Below are 19,692 nucleotides of genomic sequence, written 5' to 3' on the forward strand. Positions count from 1 at the left end.
ATTATGGGAAACAGTACGCGAGGCAGACTGGTCTGATGCATACTGTGGAATTTCCCCATCATTAGACATCCGGGGAGTTTTGGCATACTGCAGATTTTGCTCTTGTTCACATACTACATACTGAATTTAGACCAAATCAGTACGTACTGCTAGTATAGTAGGCGGTTTTGAAAACAGCCAAAGACTGTATGTAAGAAGTGGGTGAACCCTCAGTTTTCAAAAGTGTTGCAAATGCCTCACTGTTTTAAACTGCAGACAAGTGGCGTGCAGGGGACAACTCCAACGGCTGCACACTAGAGTCCTTTTGTTCAGACACATGACAACAGGTCTCAGTTTTTCAGCTGATTTATTGCCTCAGTATTTATAAGTCTGTGGTCTCAATCTCTGGTCTTTAGTCTTCTGCAATCCAGCATGATCTTAGTTTAATAAATTACACTCCCGTTTAGATTTAAACAAACAGTAGTGCACATAAACCAAGACGGCAATGCCAAAACTTGAGTCCGGTCTGGCCCAGAGATGGAGCGTTTGAGACTTGGACTTAAGTTGTACACCAATGTGACTCGAGACTTGACTCAGACTTGTGCACAATCTTTATTTTGTATTTTTGTTGCATCAACATTTGCTGAATGTCACTCACTTCCTATCATGCATAACCTGCGCAAGCGGCCGCCCACCACACATGACACAATGACATCGGCTGCAGCTGCTACAGTGTTCCTCAGACATCTCCATACGGGTGCCTGAGTATGTACACAGACCGTTTAAACCTTTTTAAGATTGCTGTGGCTATCACGACATCTCTGCTGTTCATGCAATGATTGAGGTCAGCGTCTCATGTCATATTTAAGCCCTCTCATTCAGCAGCAGTTGTTATTCTGCACTTCTAGTTGTGGATCGCCACTAACGAGCCACATGCAGACCGCCTGTTATAACAGAACATGAAGTGAAACATTTCAGATGCAGGTTTTGTTATTTGAGTGTCTTTATATAATACACTGATGATAGGTGTCGTCTAGATCAGGCACAGACAAACAGGTGTTTCTGTATTGTGTAGAGAAAGAGGAGAGGTGTAGGGATCATGAGCTGATTCAGGGGGAGGTGGGGGTTGGCCTTGCTGGCTGTGATTCAACAGACTGAGTAGCTTTCTTTGCATTTCAATGTGACTTTGGACAAACATCTTCTTGAGTCATTAAAGATAAGCTAAGAAGGTTTAAATGTTGCCACTCTGGATGAAACTTAAATATCACTAGTTGAAATCAAACTGAATGGTAGAGATAGAGGATGATTGCATGCTGTGCATTTGTGTGTGTGAATACTTCATGCCACTGCTGCAAAGGTCAGTCTGAGTTTGACCACCTTGTTCATAAGAGTCCAGTTCCTCTTGCAGGTGTGTGTGTGTGGATAATAGAACAAAGCACTACAACTAACCAAATATCATGATGAGCTGACCCTGCTCTCAAAGACTTGAGCCTTGACTTGGACTTGCAGAAAGTGACTCTTGTCCACCTCTGGTTCATCCACTTCTTTTATACTGCTCTTACATTTGACAGCTTTCTTCTACTAAACTTTTGCACATGATGTCATAAATGGACTTTTCTGCATTTTTTCATGTAATTAGCGAACACAATCGTGCCTGTGACATTTTATCAAAGGGCCTCCACATAGACAGGAGTGATAACCTCTAAGTCTAAAGCACTGCCACACTCTCACACTACCCTCACTGGAATGCTTTTACTCACAGCACTGCCAAACTGTGTATGTTTCTATAACAAATGTATTTACTGTTTTATAAAATATACTTTGTGATAATCCCTGATGGTGTATTCAGTGTTTTCCTTGAAGCCTGACCTTTGTTTACCACTGACCTGCGATAGAGGTGTCTTTGATGCTTGTCTAAGTCACCTGTTATCTCGCTGTAGCTTCACACTCAGTGGGGTGAGGTATGAGTTATATGGATCCTCTTGTCTAACAGCAATAAAATAAATAATTTAAATAGCTTTTTAATAATGATTAGTATAGGTAAGAATAATTTAATAAAAAGTGTTTGAAAAAAAATTTGGTTACCTTAATCTGTACCCGATTATGACTAGGACTACTGTTCAATCAATCAGTCTTTATGTGTATAGCACCAAATCACAACTTTATCTCAAGACGCTTTACAAACAGAGCAGGTCTAGACAACTCTATGTCAAATTATGAACAGAGACCCAACACCAAGACAGGATAAGACTCAGTCTGACCCCACCTTAATCCACCATGAGCATTGCACATTGCAGTATTTAGCTAGTTACAGTGGCAAGGACAAACTTCCTTTAGCAGGCAGAAACCTCGAGCAGGACCAGACTCATGTTAGACAGACATCTGCCTCGACGAGTCAGGGTTGGAAAGGGGGATAGAGGAGAATAAGAGAGAGAGTGATGAGATGGATAGTAGTAGTAGTAGTAGCTGTTGCAGCTGGAGTCTGGAAAGTCCACAGCAGCAGGACGTCTCTGGCAGCAACTCAGCGACTCAGTTAAAGAGTAAGTGATGGGGGGGGTGGGAGACAGATAGGATCCCAGTGTGTCAGTGTACCAGTTCCCCCTGCAGTCTAAGCCTAATTGCGGCTAAATGCGACACACTGTACCTTTTAAAGATGTCATGACAATTCACCATCACAACCAGAAGTGTTTTAACAGATCAGGAAAAAAGATCTTCTCCTCTGTGATCTTGTTTGTTTTTGAAGGTCACACAGAGGAATCTGAACCGGTTTGTTCCATAACCAGTTGAAACGAGTTCTCAAACGAAAATGAGAAAGCTTATTTATTTAAGTTAGTGCGTACTCAAACTGAAACGGAAAGTTATTTCAACACTTCCAGGTGTCAAGATGCATAGCTGAATCAAAACCTTGGACATGATAATAGAATCTAAACAGCACCTCATTTTACCCTCCATCACCTCGTTTGATTCCCTAAATGAATGTTATTTCAGCAGACAGCTGATTTGTCTCTTCCCAGGTTCAAAAGTTTTTGACATTTCTTTTAGTGGGACATTCAAAACAAACCTGTTGTATGCTGTTTCTACTTTCACTAACATGGGCACTGCGGTGCCCAATGTGGTCAAAGGAGGGTTTGTCTGGGTCAGCAGGGAGAGGGTCAGATAAATAAAAAAGAAATACTAGAAGACTGAAATGATGCATCAGAACTGAAGATGCCAACTTTAAAATACTTTGGCACGGCCGCCCTCATACTGAGGTGACTTATAAATAATCCATGAGAATAAGGATTAGGGAATAAAATGAAGGCAGGTATTTGAAAAAAGGAGAAAACTGCAAACACTTTGAATGTGAATGTGCCAAAATGTGTTCATAGAGGGCCATGAATAAAACAAGGAGTTCTTTGTGTAAGCAGACATTTCAACTTCAACCTTAGAAATAAAACAAAAACAGCTCAAACAGCAGCAATCAAAGCATGTCAATCAATCAATACATGCAGATTGATTGCAGATACATATGAGCTGGCTGAGTGGTGTGGCAGCTACACACTAGATTGTACTCTAATGCTTCTGTTTCACTGGGTTAGCCTCAGGGCTGCACTGTGGTGGAATGTTTCGCACCACTGCCGTACAACAAGAAGGCACCTAGGTTGGAGATTAGAGTTTGCATGTTCTCCCCATGCATGGCACACAGCCGAGAGGTTAACTGGTGACTCTGGATTGTACATTGGTGTGAGCGTGTGCATGACTGGTTGTCTGTCTTCATGCATTAGCGCTGAGAGACTGACGAGCTGCACAAGATCTGATAAAACAACAAACCCGCATGTCATCTTCACAAAGAAGGCTGAATGAATGTTCAAACATATGAAACTCTGCAGGTTCATGACCGATATGAAAAATTTGGCTGCAAGTTTTTTTTTGACAGCTTTAAAAGCTCCAAAACGTTTGTGCTCTTTCGAATCTGGATTGTTTAAAGCCAACCTGTGTGAGCTCTTAATGTTTGAAGCAACAAATCGTGCTTTTGAATCTGTGTGTATTTTCAATGTTAAGAAGTCAAAGAAAGTTTCTCAGAAGCCAAATATCTCCAGCGTTTAATTGTATGTAGTCTTAAAGGTATAACTGAGGTACATTAAACACTCATTTAGAGTGGGAATAAGAAGATTGTATCCTGATTCAAAATAAAAAATTCAGAAGGCACATTATTTGACTGAGTTTGAAAAGCAGTAAGGAAAATACTACAAACATTATTGGTGCTAATGTCCCATTTTTATCCAAATAAGTGTTGAGTGTGCACAGATTCCCTTCTTCTTACAGCAGACACTCTGGCAGCTTGGCACAGTCCTTAGAGTTGATCCTACATGATTCACATTTGAAATAAAAAATGTGCTGCAGAGTGTTCTGCTAAAAAGTTCATGTGCATCGCTGACTCAGTCCTGATAGCGCACCTCTGCTCTGAGCTCCTTTGTGACGTAGCTGAGTAATGCAGCGGTGACCTGCTGCTGCAGCGTTGCGTTGCCCATCACCAGAGCGACGAGCTGAGCCGCGTCCGTCCAGTCCAGGTTCCCTAAAACAGCCAAGACGTCGTTGTAGAGCTTCTGCTGCTGCTGAGGAGGCAGCTCCATCAGGATCTGAGGGAGAGGCCTGAACTGCCCGCTGGTGAGCCAGCTGCCTAACAGACCGCCCATTGCTCCACCTGAGAGGATCCACAGAGGGTCAGTGACAGGTTCAGTATAACTCAACTCAACTTTTAAGTACTGCACACTACTCTCAGAGTCAGAGGTAGGGTTGCAAGTTGGAAACTTTCCATGAATTAACGTGAATTTATGGGAATAAACAGGAATAAAACAGGAATTGACTAAATTGAAGGTTGGCTCTTAAAAGGGAATTTAAATATAGTTGGGGAAAATATATTTGAGCATAATCCTGACTAAAACAACCACATTTCATCAAGTATAGTTGAATATCTATGCTATTCCTCAATCACATGCATATAGCACACTGCTTACAGCAGGACTATTGAGACCACGCCCCCTACATGCACTGTGCATTCCTCCATCACATGAAGCACACATGATTTCTAGAATCCTGCAGAGGCTAGGCTTGAGAAGCTTGAGGGAAGATGCTTTTTGATTTGCATGTTGAATGGGACTTTGTTGGAGGGAGAGCGACTCTTTAAAGCTGCTGTGAGGAACTTTTAGCTTGTATCGATTCTGGCGCCCCCTTGTGGACAAAGTGATACCTCTTATCTCTTGTCCTGTACATGCAAAATACTTGTCTTCAGACAATTACCTCATCCTTTTGTCTTTTAACATTTAGACTTACCTTACCATGTGATTATTTGCAATGAAAACAGCCAAAAAAGGGTGTTTCTAAAGTGAGATGTCAATCAACTGTTCTGACACCTACCCCCTCAGAGCGGTTTTAGACATTAGAAATGACAACAGAGAAGGTATCAGTGTTGTTGGAGATGGTCTTGTTTGCTTTTGTGGGTCATAAAGAGGCATCAGTATCAATTTCAGTCTGTTTCTCAGCCAGTTAAAAACTCCTCATAGTGCCTTTAATTTAACATTTTGAATGGGACTTTGTTGGGATTGCATTGTTGTTCATTTTTGAATGGGTTGGGTCGGGGGATGAGTAATATTTAAATCAACATTCATGTTTTTGTTCTTCAATGAAAGAATTGATTGTTCAATAAAATATTTAACACTTGATAAAGTTCTACTGACAAATCAATCTGTTTTAATTGTATTATTTTGGATGGATGTCTGCTTATAACAAAACAAATATTTATGTTTGGATATGATACCTTTCCATTAAATTACCCTCAATTCACAGTTCATTCCCATTAATTCACATAAATTCACATAACTCCCATTGAAAGTTTCCAATTTGGAATATTTCCCTAATTCCCCAGCTTAACTTCCCATGGATATTTACCAGAAACGTCCCCCCCCCCCTTTGCAACCCTAGTCAGAGGTTTCATCAGTCAGCTGTGATGTTAACTTCATGAACACAGATCTAACAGTCAGCAGCTTTAAAGGATTTGTTCTCACCGACAGCGATCCCTGGTGGTCCACCGAGCATCCCGCCTACAAAAGCAACTCCTCCTGCTACCATGGCGCCTTTAGTGGAGTTTTTCACCGCCACTTTGATCTGATCGTGAGCTGAAAGTTCACAGCACAGACGCATGACATCGTCCATTCGAGGAGCCATTCCTGCACAAAGACAACGACATGATAAGTCAGGACAGACGACTCTGCTGTGGTGTGAGACACAATGAAGACCGGTCAAACTTTGACTGTCATTATCTCATGTTGATGTTAATCTCACAGCTGCAGCTCCACCTGCTATAACTATCACCAGCCCGCCTCATGTGATGATTGTTATAGCCAAACTGTAGCTGCAACTGCCATCATGGAAAGAGATGCATGATATTAAAGGCATCATATATCATCGTCAGTCCCCTAATGTTATAAAAGCCTGCACTCGGGCCTTTTTTCTTCCTTTCCCTCCAAACCTGACATGTGTCTGTGTGATTCCTTTGTTTATGCCTTGTGGTTTGAGAGAAAATGACCAAAGTGGATGCATTCGAGAGGTAAGTTTGAACCCAAGTTATGAATTACCTTAATAATACCATTATTTGACATTGTTTACATTTATAATATTTCCTTCTTTTTCATTTGGGCTTAGGAAAAAATCCTCCACATCTCTGTCTAAACCATTGAGTCGTTTCGCTCATGGAGGATAGATCTTGGGTCTAAGAGATCTAGATCTAGAACTTTATTCTTTGGCCTTATAGTAAGGAGGCCCTGAAATGCAAAACACATCACAGAAAAAGAAAAGCAACGACAAAAATGGAAATCAGAAAACACAACAGCAGTAGTTTCTGGACAGAGCGTTCGTCCAATCATTAACGATCCTTTTTACAGTTAGGAGTTCATGTTGTCATGTTTTACACTTCAGGGCCACCGTGGTAAACAAATTAAAGTTTGTTCATGATGATTAAAAACTCATCTAAAGTGTGTATGACTGAAAACTGGGTGAACTCAATCCCCACGCTCAGTGGGATCTCAGTTCTCAGGTCTCAGTTCGTGTTCACAAGTTTTCATGTCAGTTTGAGTGCAGAGGAGAATTAGATCATATCAGTGCAGATCGACAGACAGAGGTTCATGGATGAATACTTGGTTAGATTAGATATGTCACCTAAAATTTATTTTTAATTTTACTCTCAAGCCATCCCTGTGAAATACATTGCTTTTAGTTTATTAGTTTATTTGAAAGGGACCATGCACAACACAACAGCTGAGCCAGGGTTAGCTAAAGGAGTGAATTCAAGACCCACGGTGAGGCAGCCTATCATGACCCACACCTTTGGAACACCCTACCTGAAGATCTGAGGGCTGCACAGAGCATCAACATTTCTAAGAGCAAACACAAGACCGATCTTTTTAGTCTCACTTTTAACTGAGTTCCATTCGTATAACAGTTTTATTATATGTATTCATTTATTTATTATCTAGTTCAGATTTTAGTTACTTTTGCTCTATTTTATTTATTTATGTACTTATTTATTTTATTTTGTAAGTATAGCATCTTATTTTCTTGAATGGTTTAATATTTTAGTGTTTTATTATCTTAGAAATGTATTTTATTTTGGTGAGTTTAATGCCCTGTGTTGAGTTTTAACATCTTATGTTTCCTCCAGTGTTTCCTCATTAAGATATCATGAGAGCGTTTCCTCAGTTCATTCAGCAACTTCTTTTTTATTTTATATATTTATCTTATTTGTAAGACTGGACGAGCCAGAATTTTCTTCAGTTAAACAAAGAAAACACTGAAATGATTGTTTTTGGAGCCAAGGAAGAAAGGTTAAAGGTTACTGCTCAGCTCCAATCTGCAATGATGAAATGTTCAAACCAAGCCAGAAACCTTGGTGTAATCATAGACTCAGACCTTAATTTCAGCAGCCACATTAAGACCATTACAAAGTCAGCCTATTATCACCTTAAGAATATATCAAGGATTAAAGGACTCATGTCTCAGCAGGATGCAGAAAAACTCCTCCATGCATCTATCTTTAGCAGACTAGACTACTGTAACAGGGTCTTTACAGGACTCCCTAAAAAGTCCATCAGACGACTGCAGCTCATACAGAATGCTGCTGCTCGAGTCCTAACAAGGACCAAAAAATTAGACCACATTACTCCAGTTCTTAGATCTCTACACTGGCTTCCTGTCTGTCAGAGAATAGACTTTAAAATCCTGCTGATGGTTTATAAAGCACTGAATGGTTTAGGCCCAAAATACATTGCTGATCTGCTGCTACTTTATGAACCACCTCGACCTCTGAGGTCATCAGGTACTGGTCTGCTTTCAGTCCCAAGAGTCAGAACGAAACATGGTGAAGCAGCGTTTAGTCATTATGCACCACATATCTGGAACACACTCCCTGAAAGCTGTAGGTCTGCTCCAACTCTCACCTCTTTTAAATCAAAGACTAAGACTTTTTTATTTGCCACTGCCTTCCTATCTTAGATTATTTTAACACACTTTAAATTAAAGTTTTAAGGTAATTTTTAATATATTTCTAATTTTCCTTTTCTTTTCTGTTTTATCATATTTGTCATTTTAATTATGTTCTTTTATGCCTGTCTGAATGTCTCCAATGCTTTTAATGTTTTAATGTAAAGCACATTGAGTTGCCCTAGTGTATGAAATGCACTATACAAATAAAGCTGCCTTGCCTTGCCTTGCCTTGCCTTGTATTGTTTTTATTACTATCGTTGCATATATTGTGTTCTTAACCTCAGGATTGTGGGATGGGTTTGGAGTCAGGGCTAGTGGTGGGATCATTTTCTTAATTTATTCTATTTGAAGTTGTTTTTCTGTACAGCACTTTGTGTTACAATGTCATAGTATGAAAAGCGCTTTATAAGTAAAGTCTGATTGATTGCATGATTGCATGATTGCATGAATGATTGATTGATTTACATCTGTGGTCCCTGGGCAAGAAGATCTAAGAACACACAATCTAAAAGAAAAAATATTCAAACAACTAAAAACAATACAAAACATCATAACAGTATGTCACATTCACACATATACTGTATCTATATGACTCGTGTGTAAAAAGGTTAAATCCATGTAACACTCTGGTTTGACTTGTGCGTCATTGTGAACAAGCGATACACTTCTTGGCAAGGCTACATGTGACAAAATGACCACATTCAGAGTTAATGAAAAACAATTGGTAGGTTAGATAGTCTGCAGCTTAGGATACTGGATTCTGCACCACAATCTGCACTGGTTTCTACACCAGATTGATAAAGTTGATATATTGATTAGCTCAAAGTGAATGTTGATAAGAGTTTGTTCTACAGCACTGTGAGCCTGAGGTTAGTTTGAGGAAACGTGAACAAAAATGAATATTCTAAGTTTCACTTTCACCATGATGTTTAATATTAACAGACACGTTTCGAGCTCATGGATCACCTGCAGGGATTGTGAATGTTGTTTTTATAATTAAAGTTTCTGGGAGCTTTTTGTACAGTAATCACTTTTTAATTCCTGCCTTCAGATTGGGATTTCTGACCCAGCACCTGTAAAACATTCCCTTTAGATGATCCTGCACATATCGTCAACATTAACAGCAGAAATGTATCTGAATCAGCAAAAACAAGACATGAGAACAAACACTGAGACTTGTTGTGTTTGAGGATCAGTATTGACCGTGTGTTTGTGTTGCTTTACATAAGCAGTCATTAATATCTCCTCAGGGATCTCTGAGGGTTATTTAAGACTAAGGTTTATAAATACAAAGATGGTTTATACAAAAATGGTTTGACTTTAAAAAAACAACAACTTAATTCCAGTCTTGTTTCAGTTTCATTTCAGAATGATAGGGTGAAATAAAAACTAAGGTGAAGCACGTAGTAAACTTAACAGCTGTGTTTAAACTGGAAAAGTAATATTTTCATAATCTGTCCATTTGAGTACAGCTGCCTTCAGTCTTACCTTTAATCTACTCCAGTACTCGTGCAGATAAACTTCTTGGTCGTCACCATATACTGTCTGTGGTCGGATTCGGTTTACATCTGCTAATTGTCGGTCGCGCTTCTTCCGGGTCGCAACAGTGACGTCACCAGACAAAGAGATTTTCGCAGGCAAACCGGGACAAGATGATTCCGGTAACAAAATAACAGCTTTCATTCCTCTGCTGAGCTACTTATTGATGAGTTTTAGTTTAGTTATATTGTTAAATGTCTAAAAATAGCAATACGAAATATCAAAGCTGTGCCAAATATGTAGTTAGATTACATTTATCACAACTGAGTGCTGCTAAATAAATCACTTTCTGCGCTCTCGGTCCGAAGCAGCCCGGTGTGTGCGGTAGGGGAACTATCTTGATAGAAGAAGAAAAAGAAGAGAAGCATGGCAGCAGGTGTCAGAGGTTTCAAGTTCATTAGCAGTATACACAGTTGAATTATCCCATTTACAGCACATTTATATAACATTATATTATGTTATATTATAATATATTATATTATATTATATTATATTATATTATATTATATTATATTATATCATATTATATTATATTATATTATATCATATTATATTATATTATATTATGTTATATTATATTATATCATTTTATATCATGTTATATTATATCATTTTATATTATATCATGTTATGTTGTATTATATTATATTATATCATTTTATATTATATTATATTATATTATACTATATCATATTATACTATATTACATTATATCATTTTATATTATATTATATTATATCATTTTGTATTATATTACATTATATTATATCATTTTATATTATATTATATTATATTATATTATGTTATATTATATTATATTATATTATACTATATTATATTATATTATGTTATATTATATTATATCATTTTATATCATGTCATATTATATTATGTTATATTATATTATGTTATATTATATTATATCATTTTATATCATGTTATATTATATATTGTTATATTATATTATATTATATTATATTATATTATATTATATTATATTATATTATGTTATATTATATCATTTTATATCATATTATATTATATTATGTTACATTATATTATATTATATCATTTTATATTATATTATACTATACTTTATTTTATCATTTTATATTATTTTATATTATATTATATTATATCATTTTATATTATATTATATTATATTTTATTATATCATTTTATATTATATTATATTATATCATATTATATTATATCATATTATATCATATTATATTGTATTATATCATTTTATATCCTATTATATTATATTATATCATATTATATTGTATTATATCATTTTATATTATATTATATTATATTCTGTTATGTTATGTTACATCATTTTATATAACATTATATCATATTATTATTATATTATATTGTATTATATTACATTATATTATATTATATTATATTATATTATATTATATTATATTATATTATATTATATTATATTATATTATATTTTGTTGAATGGAAGGATGTTTTTTTTTCTTTTTTTTCCCCAGAAAGATGTGACTTAAAGAAATTCATGACAATTGGAATCACCCTGTAGTTTTTAATGTCATGTTTTTCTATTTGAGTTATCAACTGTCGGTGCTAATGAGGTGGGGAGAGGTTGAAAAGAAGAAGAAGAAGAAGAAGAAGACTGTCTCCCCCTGACCAACCCATGAATATCCCACCTGACTTCCAGGACCTTGGCCACAGACTTCAGAACAGAAGAGGACTTCTAAGGAGAGATGAAACGCCTTCAAGAAATTCTACCAAGTTCAATTGCCTTTTACGCTCAAGTACACACTGTATAATACATGGACGTAGTCTCCATGACATAACCCCTTGGTTTTTTAAGCCAAATTAGAAGCCTATATGTCCGCAGTCGCCATATGGAAATGTTGACTCAACCTAACTTGTGGTCAACCTAACATGAGGCAAAGAGGTGGATTTGAGGTGGGCTTTAAGCCTCCTCACTAACAGTTAGGGTGTGCCCCCCTGTTACTCATCTTTTTAAAATCTTCAAAACTAATGAGTTATAAAACATTCCCCCCTACAGTGTGTGCTGATAGAGAAAATTGGCATTCAGGCCAAAACAGCTTTTTTGAAAAACCCCAATGCCATCTTTAAAAAGTCATATAAACACTCACATTGTATATCTGCTGTGGAAAAAGTGGAAAAGTATTTTTATTTTTTACAAATTCAGTTCATCATAAAAACTCCTCACAGGGTTTCAAAGCTGCTGTACAATATAAATAAACAGCTGTTCCAGACACAACCACACGATGGCGACGATGAACCATGAATGTGACTCTCCATGGTTACCTCTCTGCAGACTGCAGGTTGTTTTGTTTCAGTGAATAGTAGGTGGGTGAGAAATAGGTGGAGCAGACAGAGTTTTGTGGTGTCTTGATGACCCTCTCCACGCCCACTAAAACACCACCACCTACACCACACATCTCAAACCGGCCAGTCTGGTTTGAGCTCAGCCTCCTCCCTGTGAATGGATTGAATAAAGAAGCGTGTGGTCTTGACTCGCTGGTACTTTTCCACATGCACTCTGACACAGGATCAATCTCTTTACTACACTTCTGCTCATGTCTTTCACTTCACATTCACACTACACCACTGTGTCTTGTTTTTTACAATCAGATGCCCCTGACAACACCGTGGTGTTTGTTTTTGCACAGTGTTTTGTGCCTTCAAACAACTCCCTGTTTCCTTTGTCTGCCTTCAGTATTCCTGTTCTTTGTGATCATGTGCCGGACTGTCATTCACAGTGCAGTGAAATCAAAAGAAAATCAACAGGTAAACCTTTCTACTTCAGACACTGATAAAGAGAGAAGAACAAAACTTAGGAACCAACAAACTCTATGACTTAAAGCCCTGGAAATTTGACTGTGAGGCAAGATGTTGAGCCATAGTAAAGACAGTAAGTACAGCTGAAAATCCTGTTTTCTGTCTGTAGCCCCTTTCACACATAAACTTCTAACATTTGCCACATTTATTTAAGGCTCTGATATTTCATGGGTGGGCTGTTAACTCGTTCGCCACACAGCAACTACATGTATGGAGGGATTTCAGCAAGAGGAACGCAACAGCAGTGATATATTCATATATAAAAAAAACATACACTAGCTTCAGGGCAGCAGTAATTTTACAAGGCGCTTGTTTCAAAGAGTGCATGTGAAGTCGAGGTGAAATATTCAGCGTTCTGCATTCACACATGCCACCCCACCTGAGAAAGGACACTTTCAGGAGAGCCGTGCATGTGTGAAAAGAGCCTCTATTTCATCCCCCTTTATAACAGTGCTTGTGTTCTTCTATTAATGGCTACCTAAAACAATCTCTACACAGGTTTGTGTAGAACATAAGTGCTCCTATGTCACAGTTTCAAAGGTTTCAGCATCCTCATATTAGAGTTCTTGATCTTTTGTAGTCATAAATTGATCATTCACTTTGACGCTAAGCATTCTTTGAACAGCTCACTGGCTATCTTAAGTTTTTTATGAAACTCCTAACTTTCAGAAAAGAAATGACTTCATCATAACAGAAATAAGTACTCATCATACATTACAGTCCATTTTTGGATATTGGACTATATTATACTGTTCAGTTCTTACATTATTGTCATGTACAATGAGCAGGTGGCGACTTATTACCCAGCTACCCACTGAAGACATGAACAAGTTGACTCCAAGTATTGATTTAAAGATGATTTATTTATGCAGCTTGTAATTTTTTAGGCAGAGGTTATCCCATCAGAGTCTCTTTAAGTCGGATATACAATAAAATTTATTTTATTTATTTTTTTAATTCTCAAAGCTATTTGCATAATACAATGTGACAAAGTGCCCTATCGTAGCTTAACTTTCTTTTACATGTTTAGATGTCATGCAGGGTTTGTGAGTAAAGTTCAACATCCCAGAAAGTCTATTTTCAACAAGTGTTTCATCTGTTCATTTTCCTTTTTGATTTTTATTGAACGACTCAGTTGAAAAATGACCTTGTGAAAAAAACAGAGAATTAAGTGTTGGATGATCACATTTTTTGCCATATTGTCAACATGTAGGAGTGAAATCCTAACTTTATAAATGTGCCAGACTTCTTTCTATGAGTTGATTTGATATGTGGTGTGTAGTCTGGTCGTCCCTGGAAATGTTCTTGCTATTCAGAGTGAAAAAAAGCTGCTGTGGGTTTTTGACCAATCAGAATACAGTATTTTACTCAGCTGGGCGATTAATTGAATTAATCAATTATGGGTGGGTTGCCTGTGGAAATACTGTGATGACGACACTTGAAAATGTAAGTGTTTGTTTTTATTTAGTGCCAAGAATCTGCAGAGCCTTTTACAGCAATGCAACAGAGCTAAAAGTGTGTCATAGAAGTTGTTGTGAAGAAGAAGTTTAGAGTTAATGGTAAAATGTAAGACAGGTTAAGACACACAATTGTGCCCAAGATTGCAACACTGTCAGGTCCTGGCATGCTTTCACAGACAAACACACACACACACACACCCACACACACAGGATTAAATAAGTCTTTGTTTTCTACAGTAACTTTACCTTCGGGGCGTTAGTTACTTAGCTGCTTAACGTAGGAAAACAAATTAAAACAATCCAGTCATCATGAGATGGTGGGATTTATTTCCATTGGTTTCACATTTAGGGAAACACAAGCTGCTACAAGGGGTGACTATAGGGTCATGATTCCTTTATAATGTTCATCGATGTAGGTGAAAACACACACATACACACACACACACACACACACACACACACACGCACACACACGCACACACACACACACACACACACACACACACACACACACACACACACACAGACTTGCATCCCATCACTCTGCTCTTATATCTTCATAAGACTGTGAGAAAGTGCCCCTAATCTCTGCCGGCTGCAGAGGGGTCCAAACTAACAGCCTGTTTTAATTTCAGCCTTGTCATGACAGGAAGTGTGCGTGCGTGCGTGTGTGTGTGTTTGTGTGTGTGTGAGGGACAGAGAGATAGAGTGTGTGTTTGGAGGAGTGGGGGGACAACAGGAAGCGGAGAGGATGGTGCATGGGAAACTGTTATTGGAGTTATTTTTGCTGGGGATGTTGGTGTGAGGAGGGCTGCTTGACCTCGGTCCTGTTCACACTGATGCTAAATATGGAAACAAAGACTAATATTAGTGTTAGCAGTCATCTGTCACTGAGCGGCCACTCTTCAGCTGCAGCAGGAAACTAATAATAAAGTAAGATAGAGGCAGAAGAAGAAACGAAAGTGAGAAATGATTCCAGCATTTTGAGTTTTTCTAAAGATGTGACACACATCACAAGCTTACAACAGGAACTGGGATCCATTAGAATAACACAAAGGAACTATTCCAAGTGCAAGAGTCTTTCCTCTTTCAGTGTTTTCGCTTCATATTGCATGACAAGCCATAGAGGAAACTCTTCCGTTCAAATGATAACGTCACGTTTGTGACATTTTCTGCAGAGTCATTGTAATCTCCTATCAGTGTCAGAAACAAGGAAGAGTGCAGCTCTGTTCATGTGTTTTGCATGGCCGGAGCAGAAGTTCAGCACAGGAGTTGAACAAGCTCTCCCTCCTCTTCTTGTTTATGAGCATCAGTGTGGACTTTTTTAGCCTTTATGTCATTTAAATAAGACCATTTTAATACTTTTAATATTGTGTTTGAAGAGTGAGGAGGCCAGAAACCTCACCCTCCTCTTAGCTGTGGGCGATATGGCAGAAATATCAATAATCCGTGCGTGCAAACTCGTGCCAAGTCCACTCTTCAAACAGGAATGTTGCCAGGCATAAGACTTCAAGTAGTCTCAGGCAGTTTTGCTGAATTTAAAAATTGACTTTGGTTTGAAAAGGTAAACAACAGCAACACTGAGGTAACGCACACTCTGGCTGAAGAATAGCTAGCTTATTAAGCAAAGCAGTCTATTCACTTCAGTGTGTCATTATTCATCTCATTAATAAATGTCTGCCACTTCTCGCACAAATGTCACAGTAAGACTTAAAGCAACACCATTCACATTGTAATGTAATAATACTATCATAAATGTAGAGGCTAATGTAACTCTAACTCAGGGGTTTGGAACGTGTTTGAGAGCAGGTTGTGGGACTTTGTTGTTGTTTGATTTTAATGCTCAGATGTCTCTTTCCAATCCAAAAAGGAAGGTGGATGGAGAACACAGTTTTAAGGAAGACAGATATTGTTTTTTATTGAGTTTCGTGGAAATGCCACATACCTGATAATCAAGGAAAAGAAAGCTGTTTCAGAGGAGTATAATCTCAAGTTTCATCACTGGACTGAACATGGAGAACAGTTTGATAAAATATCAGGGAGACGAAAGGAAGCAGCGGGCCACACAGCTGTACAGTCTTTACCAGAACAATGCTGAGGCTGCATTTGAAGCAAGTTATGGGGTGAGTTCATTGTCGAAGCAGACATAACTGCACATGTCCTTTCAGATTTACCTCCACCCATCCTTGAGCAAAGGCTTCAGTCGTGTTATGTGCCACTTTGGAAACAAATCAAATTAACTTAACTAAATGTAAGCACGGGTCCAGGCTAGTGATTCATATCTTGAAGATGAAAAGTTTGTCCTAGCAGTCAAAAAGAAATATTTGGAAAACTTAGGTTTGCATTTGGTGGTTAAGGAAATAAAGGAAATGTAATCATATCACTGGTAGAAAGAAGTTAATGTGAGGTTGGTTTGTTGTTGATGGAGGGAGAACCATGATTAGAGATGAAAAACAGTGGAGAAAATACAAGAGAGGTTTACTGTAGGCGAAGGAAGAGAAAGCTATGAAATTTAAGATGGGTCATAGAGTAGTAAAACACCATGTAATAAGCAGAATAATGTAAGGTGAGTAGGTTGGTACAGCTCGGCTAAGATAACCTGCTCACTTTACATGATCTCAAGACTTTTGAGAAGATGGATGGGTCAAACAAAAACAGGTTCCTGTGAGACTAAAGGTCAATGTTGATGTATTTACGTTGTCACTTTCTAAATGTATATAATAAGAAGAAGAAGAATAATAAGAATTAGAATAAGAAGAAGAATAAGAATAATAAGAAGAATAAGAATAATAATAAGAAGAAGAAGAAGAAGAAGAATAAGAAGAATAAGAATAATAGTGCTTTTCTAAAAACTCAAAGACGCTGCACAAAGGATCAAACATCATATAAAACAACAGAATAATAAAGACATGAATAAAATACATTTATGTATTGTATTGTTCATATATGTATATATATATATCTGTTGGGTATCCTTGAGTGCCGAGAAAGGTGCCTTTAAATAAAACTTAATATTATTATTATTATTATTAAAAGCAATCATACGTTGAAAGCAGTTCTAAATAGGAGGATTTTGGTGAGTGTTTTGAAGGTGGACAGGTTGGGGCAGGTTCTATTGTTAAGTGGTGAGGCGTTCCAGAGGGTTGGGGCGGCTTCAGAGAAGGCTCTGTCCCCCCAGGTTTGGTGCTTGGTGTCAGGTGGTAGGGAGAGGAGGTGGGCGTTGGAGGATCGGAGGTTACTGGATGGGGTGTGGTGGTGAAGCACGTCGGTGAGGTAGGAGGGGGCCTGGTTATGGAGGGCTTTGTGGGTGAGGAGGAGGATTTTAAAATGTATGCGTTACTTGATAGGGAGCCAGTGGAGGTTTTGGAGGACAGGGGGGATATGGTTCCGGATATATTGTAGTTTGTTGAGTTGTTTTGAAGGGAGGCCATAGAAGATGCTGTTACAGTAGTCGAGTCTGGAAGTGATAAAGGAGTGGATCAGGGTTTCAGCAGTGGAAAAGGAGAGAGATGGATGGAGACGGGCGATATTGGTGGAAGAAGGCGGTTTTGGTGATGTGATTGATGTGCTGTTCCAGAGTGAGATGGGAGTCCATAATGATACCGAGGCTGTGAACATGTGAGGACGGAGTTAGGGAAGCATTGTCGATGGAGAGGTTGAAGTTGTTGGTGGTTGTGGTGAGGGATTTGAGGACGATGATTAGGAGGTCAGATTTATATGACTGTCATGCAGTCAGACAGAAGGCCTTGTTTTTAAACAAAACCAGGATCTGTACTTCAAAACTGACCAAGTTTGAATTGTAAATGAATCTAAAGAAGCAAACAAAGGTTGTGGTCATACATGTGTTTCTATGACACAAGGTTGGCCTCACTTGAAGTATCACCTTTGTGAACACATATCTTAAATGTAGATCCAAAACCTGTGAATGATTTTTGAGGATTTTAGCTAACAAAGTGACAGAGGTGAAACAGGAAACATCCTGCTCTTCAGTCTGAGTTTGAAGTTGTTCATCAGTGAGCCTCTGATCCTCAGGTGACGCCCAGCCTGAGGCAGACAGAGGCACCTTCATGAGTTCACTCTGTGTGTGAGGAGACGTAAACACTGAGAGTAAACCCTGTGCTCTCTTTACCTCACATGACCTAAACCTTACAGAACACCTGTTAGAAATGTCAGCTTTAACACTACTTACCTGTGCTACATTACTGGAAATGTTATGTACTGGGGATATGAGCACAGACTTTCAAGACCTGCACTTTAGTCACCACTTTAAATGCTCATTGATGTTCAGTTTAGTCATTTACAGCTTCATTTAAAGTTTCTGTGTTGTAACGCATGGTTTTACATTCATAAATATGTGTTTCTTCATGGACACAGCTGTCTGAGATCCCTCACAGACATAAGAAATGATGGAGATAGCCACTGTTGGTTTTGAAACTGATAGAGGACACCAAACCTTTGTATCATTTTGGTTTTCTTGAACCAGGAGTGTGGTCAATTCATCATCTGGTGAACAATATATCGTCTCAATTGAATTCTCATTTGTATTTCAATCAGGACAAACAAGTTAATGAAGTAAAGATAATATTTTTTTTTTTTACAAAGATAGGGTCTCTTTGACACTTGACCTACATGGAGACAGGGTGATCGAAGAGAGTCTATCCTCAGCTATGCTTATGGAGGTATGGAGTCCAAACATTAGTGGGGGTGTTGTTGATGAAGATGTCTGAGATTGATGACATGAAGAAGATGATAAAAACTGCAAAGACAGGTGATGGCAAGATTGCTAAAGATGTCGTCTATGGCTGATGAAGCACCAAAATCTGGATGGTATTGGGGAGGTGGAGGGTCGCACGCATAGAATGAATGAATGAACTGAAGGAAGAGAGAAGCATATTTTAAATAGATAGCAGCACAATGATAGGCTAACTATGAAGGTTTGTTGCAGTGCTATAGACAGATGTCATCAGGTGATGAGAACAGGTGATAACCACAGGAAATAGGAATAAGCATGCATGGAGGAGTGAGTACGATGAGCACAAAATAGCATGCACAGTATCGTCTTCTTGACTGATCTTATGCAAGAGCATCATTTATTTAATGATTAAACTACAAGTAAGAAGTGATAAATTAGTTTGGTTTGCGGTGTAGGTTTGGGTGTGAACAGGAGACATCCTTCCCTTTATCTACATCTGACAGGTCCATAAACTCCAGGAAGATTACGACGTGGAGCATGTCGAAGTCTTCTTTAATAAGGCTAGACAAATAAGCTCTTCTTTACCTAGACAAGCCCAAAGCAAATATTATATGTGCAACCACGTAGGAGTCTGAATGTCATTCCCAGAGAGCA

At 38.1% G+C, this 19,692-nt stretch overlaps 1 protein-coding gene and 1 long non-coding RNA gene across 2 annotated transcripts; one reads left to right on the top strand and one right to left on the bottom strand.

Moving 5' to 3' along the window:
* The first annotated feature begins 82 nt into the window (after positions 1–82).
* Positions 83–1,816, top strand: LOC117810612. The gene is made up of 2 exons (XR_004630810.1): positions 83–1,035; positions 1,068–1,816. It is a non-coding gene; the product is annotated as an uncharacterized LOC117810612 (long non-coding RNA).
* A 2,225-nt stretch (positions 1,817–4,041) lies between these two features.
* Positions 4,042–10,119, bottom strand: LOC117810611 (protein C19orf12 homolog). The gene is made up of 3 exons (XM_034680525.1): positions 9,985–10,119; positions 6,024–6,185; positions 4,042–4,663 (listed from the first exon to the last, which is right to left on the bottom strand). The coding sequence occupies exons 2-3, from the start codon at positions 6,181–6,183 to the stop codon at positions 4,398–4,400; spliced, it is 426 nt and encodes a 141-aa protein (XP_034536416.1). The 5' UTR covers positions 6,184–6,185; positions 9,985–10,119; the 3' UTR covers positions 4,042–4,397.
* Positions 10,120–19,692: the final 9,573 nt, after the last annotated feature.

Source organism: Notolabrus celidotus, chromosome 3 (assembly GCF_009762535.1).
Source record: "Notolabrus celidotus isolate fNotCel1 chromosome 3, fNotCel1.pri, whole genome shotgun sequence".
NCBI classification, from domain to species: Eukaryota; Metazoa; Chordata; class Actinopteri; order Labriformes; family Labridae; genus Notolabrus; species Notolabrus celidotus.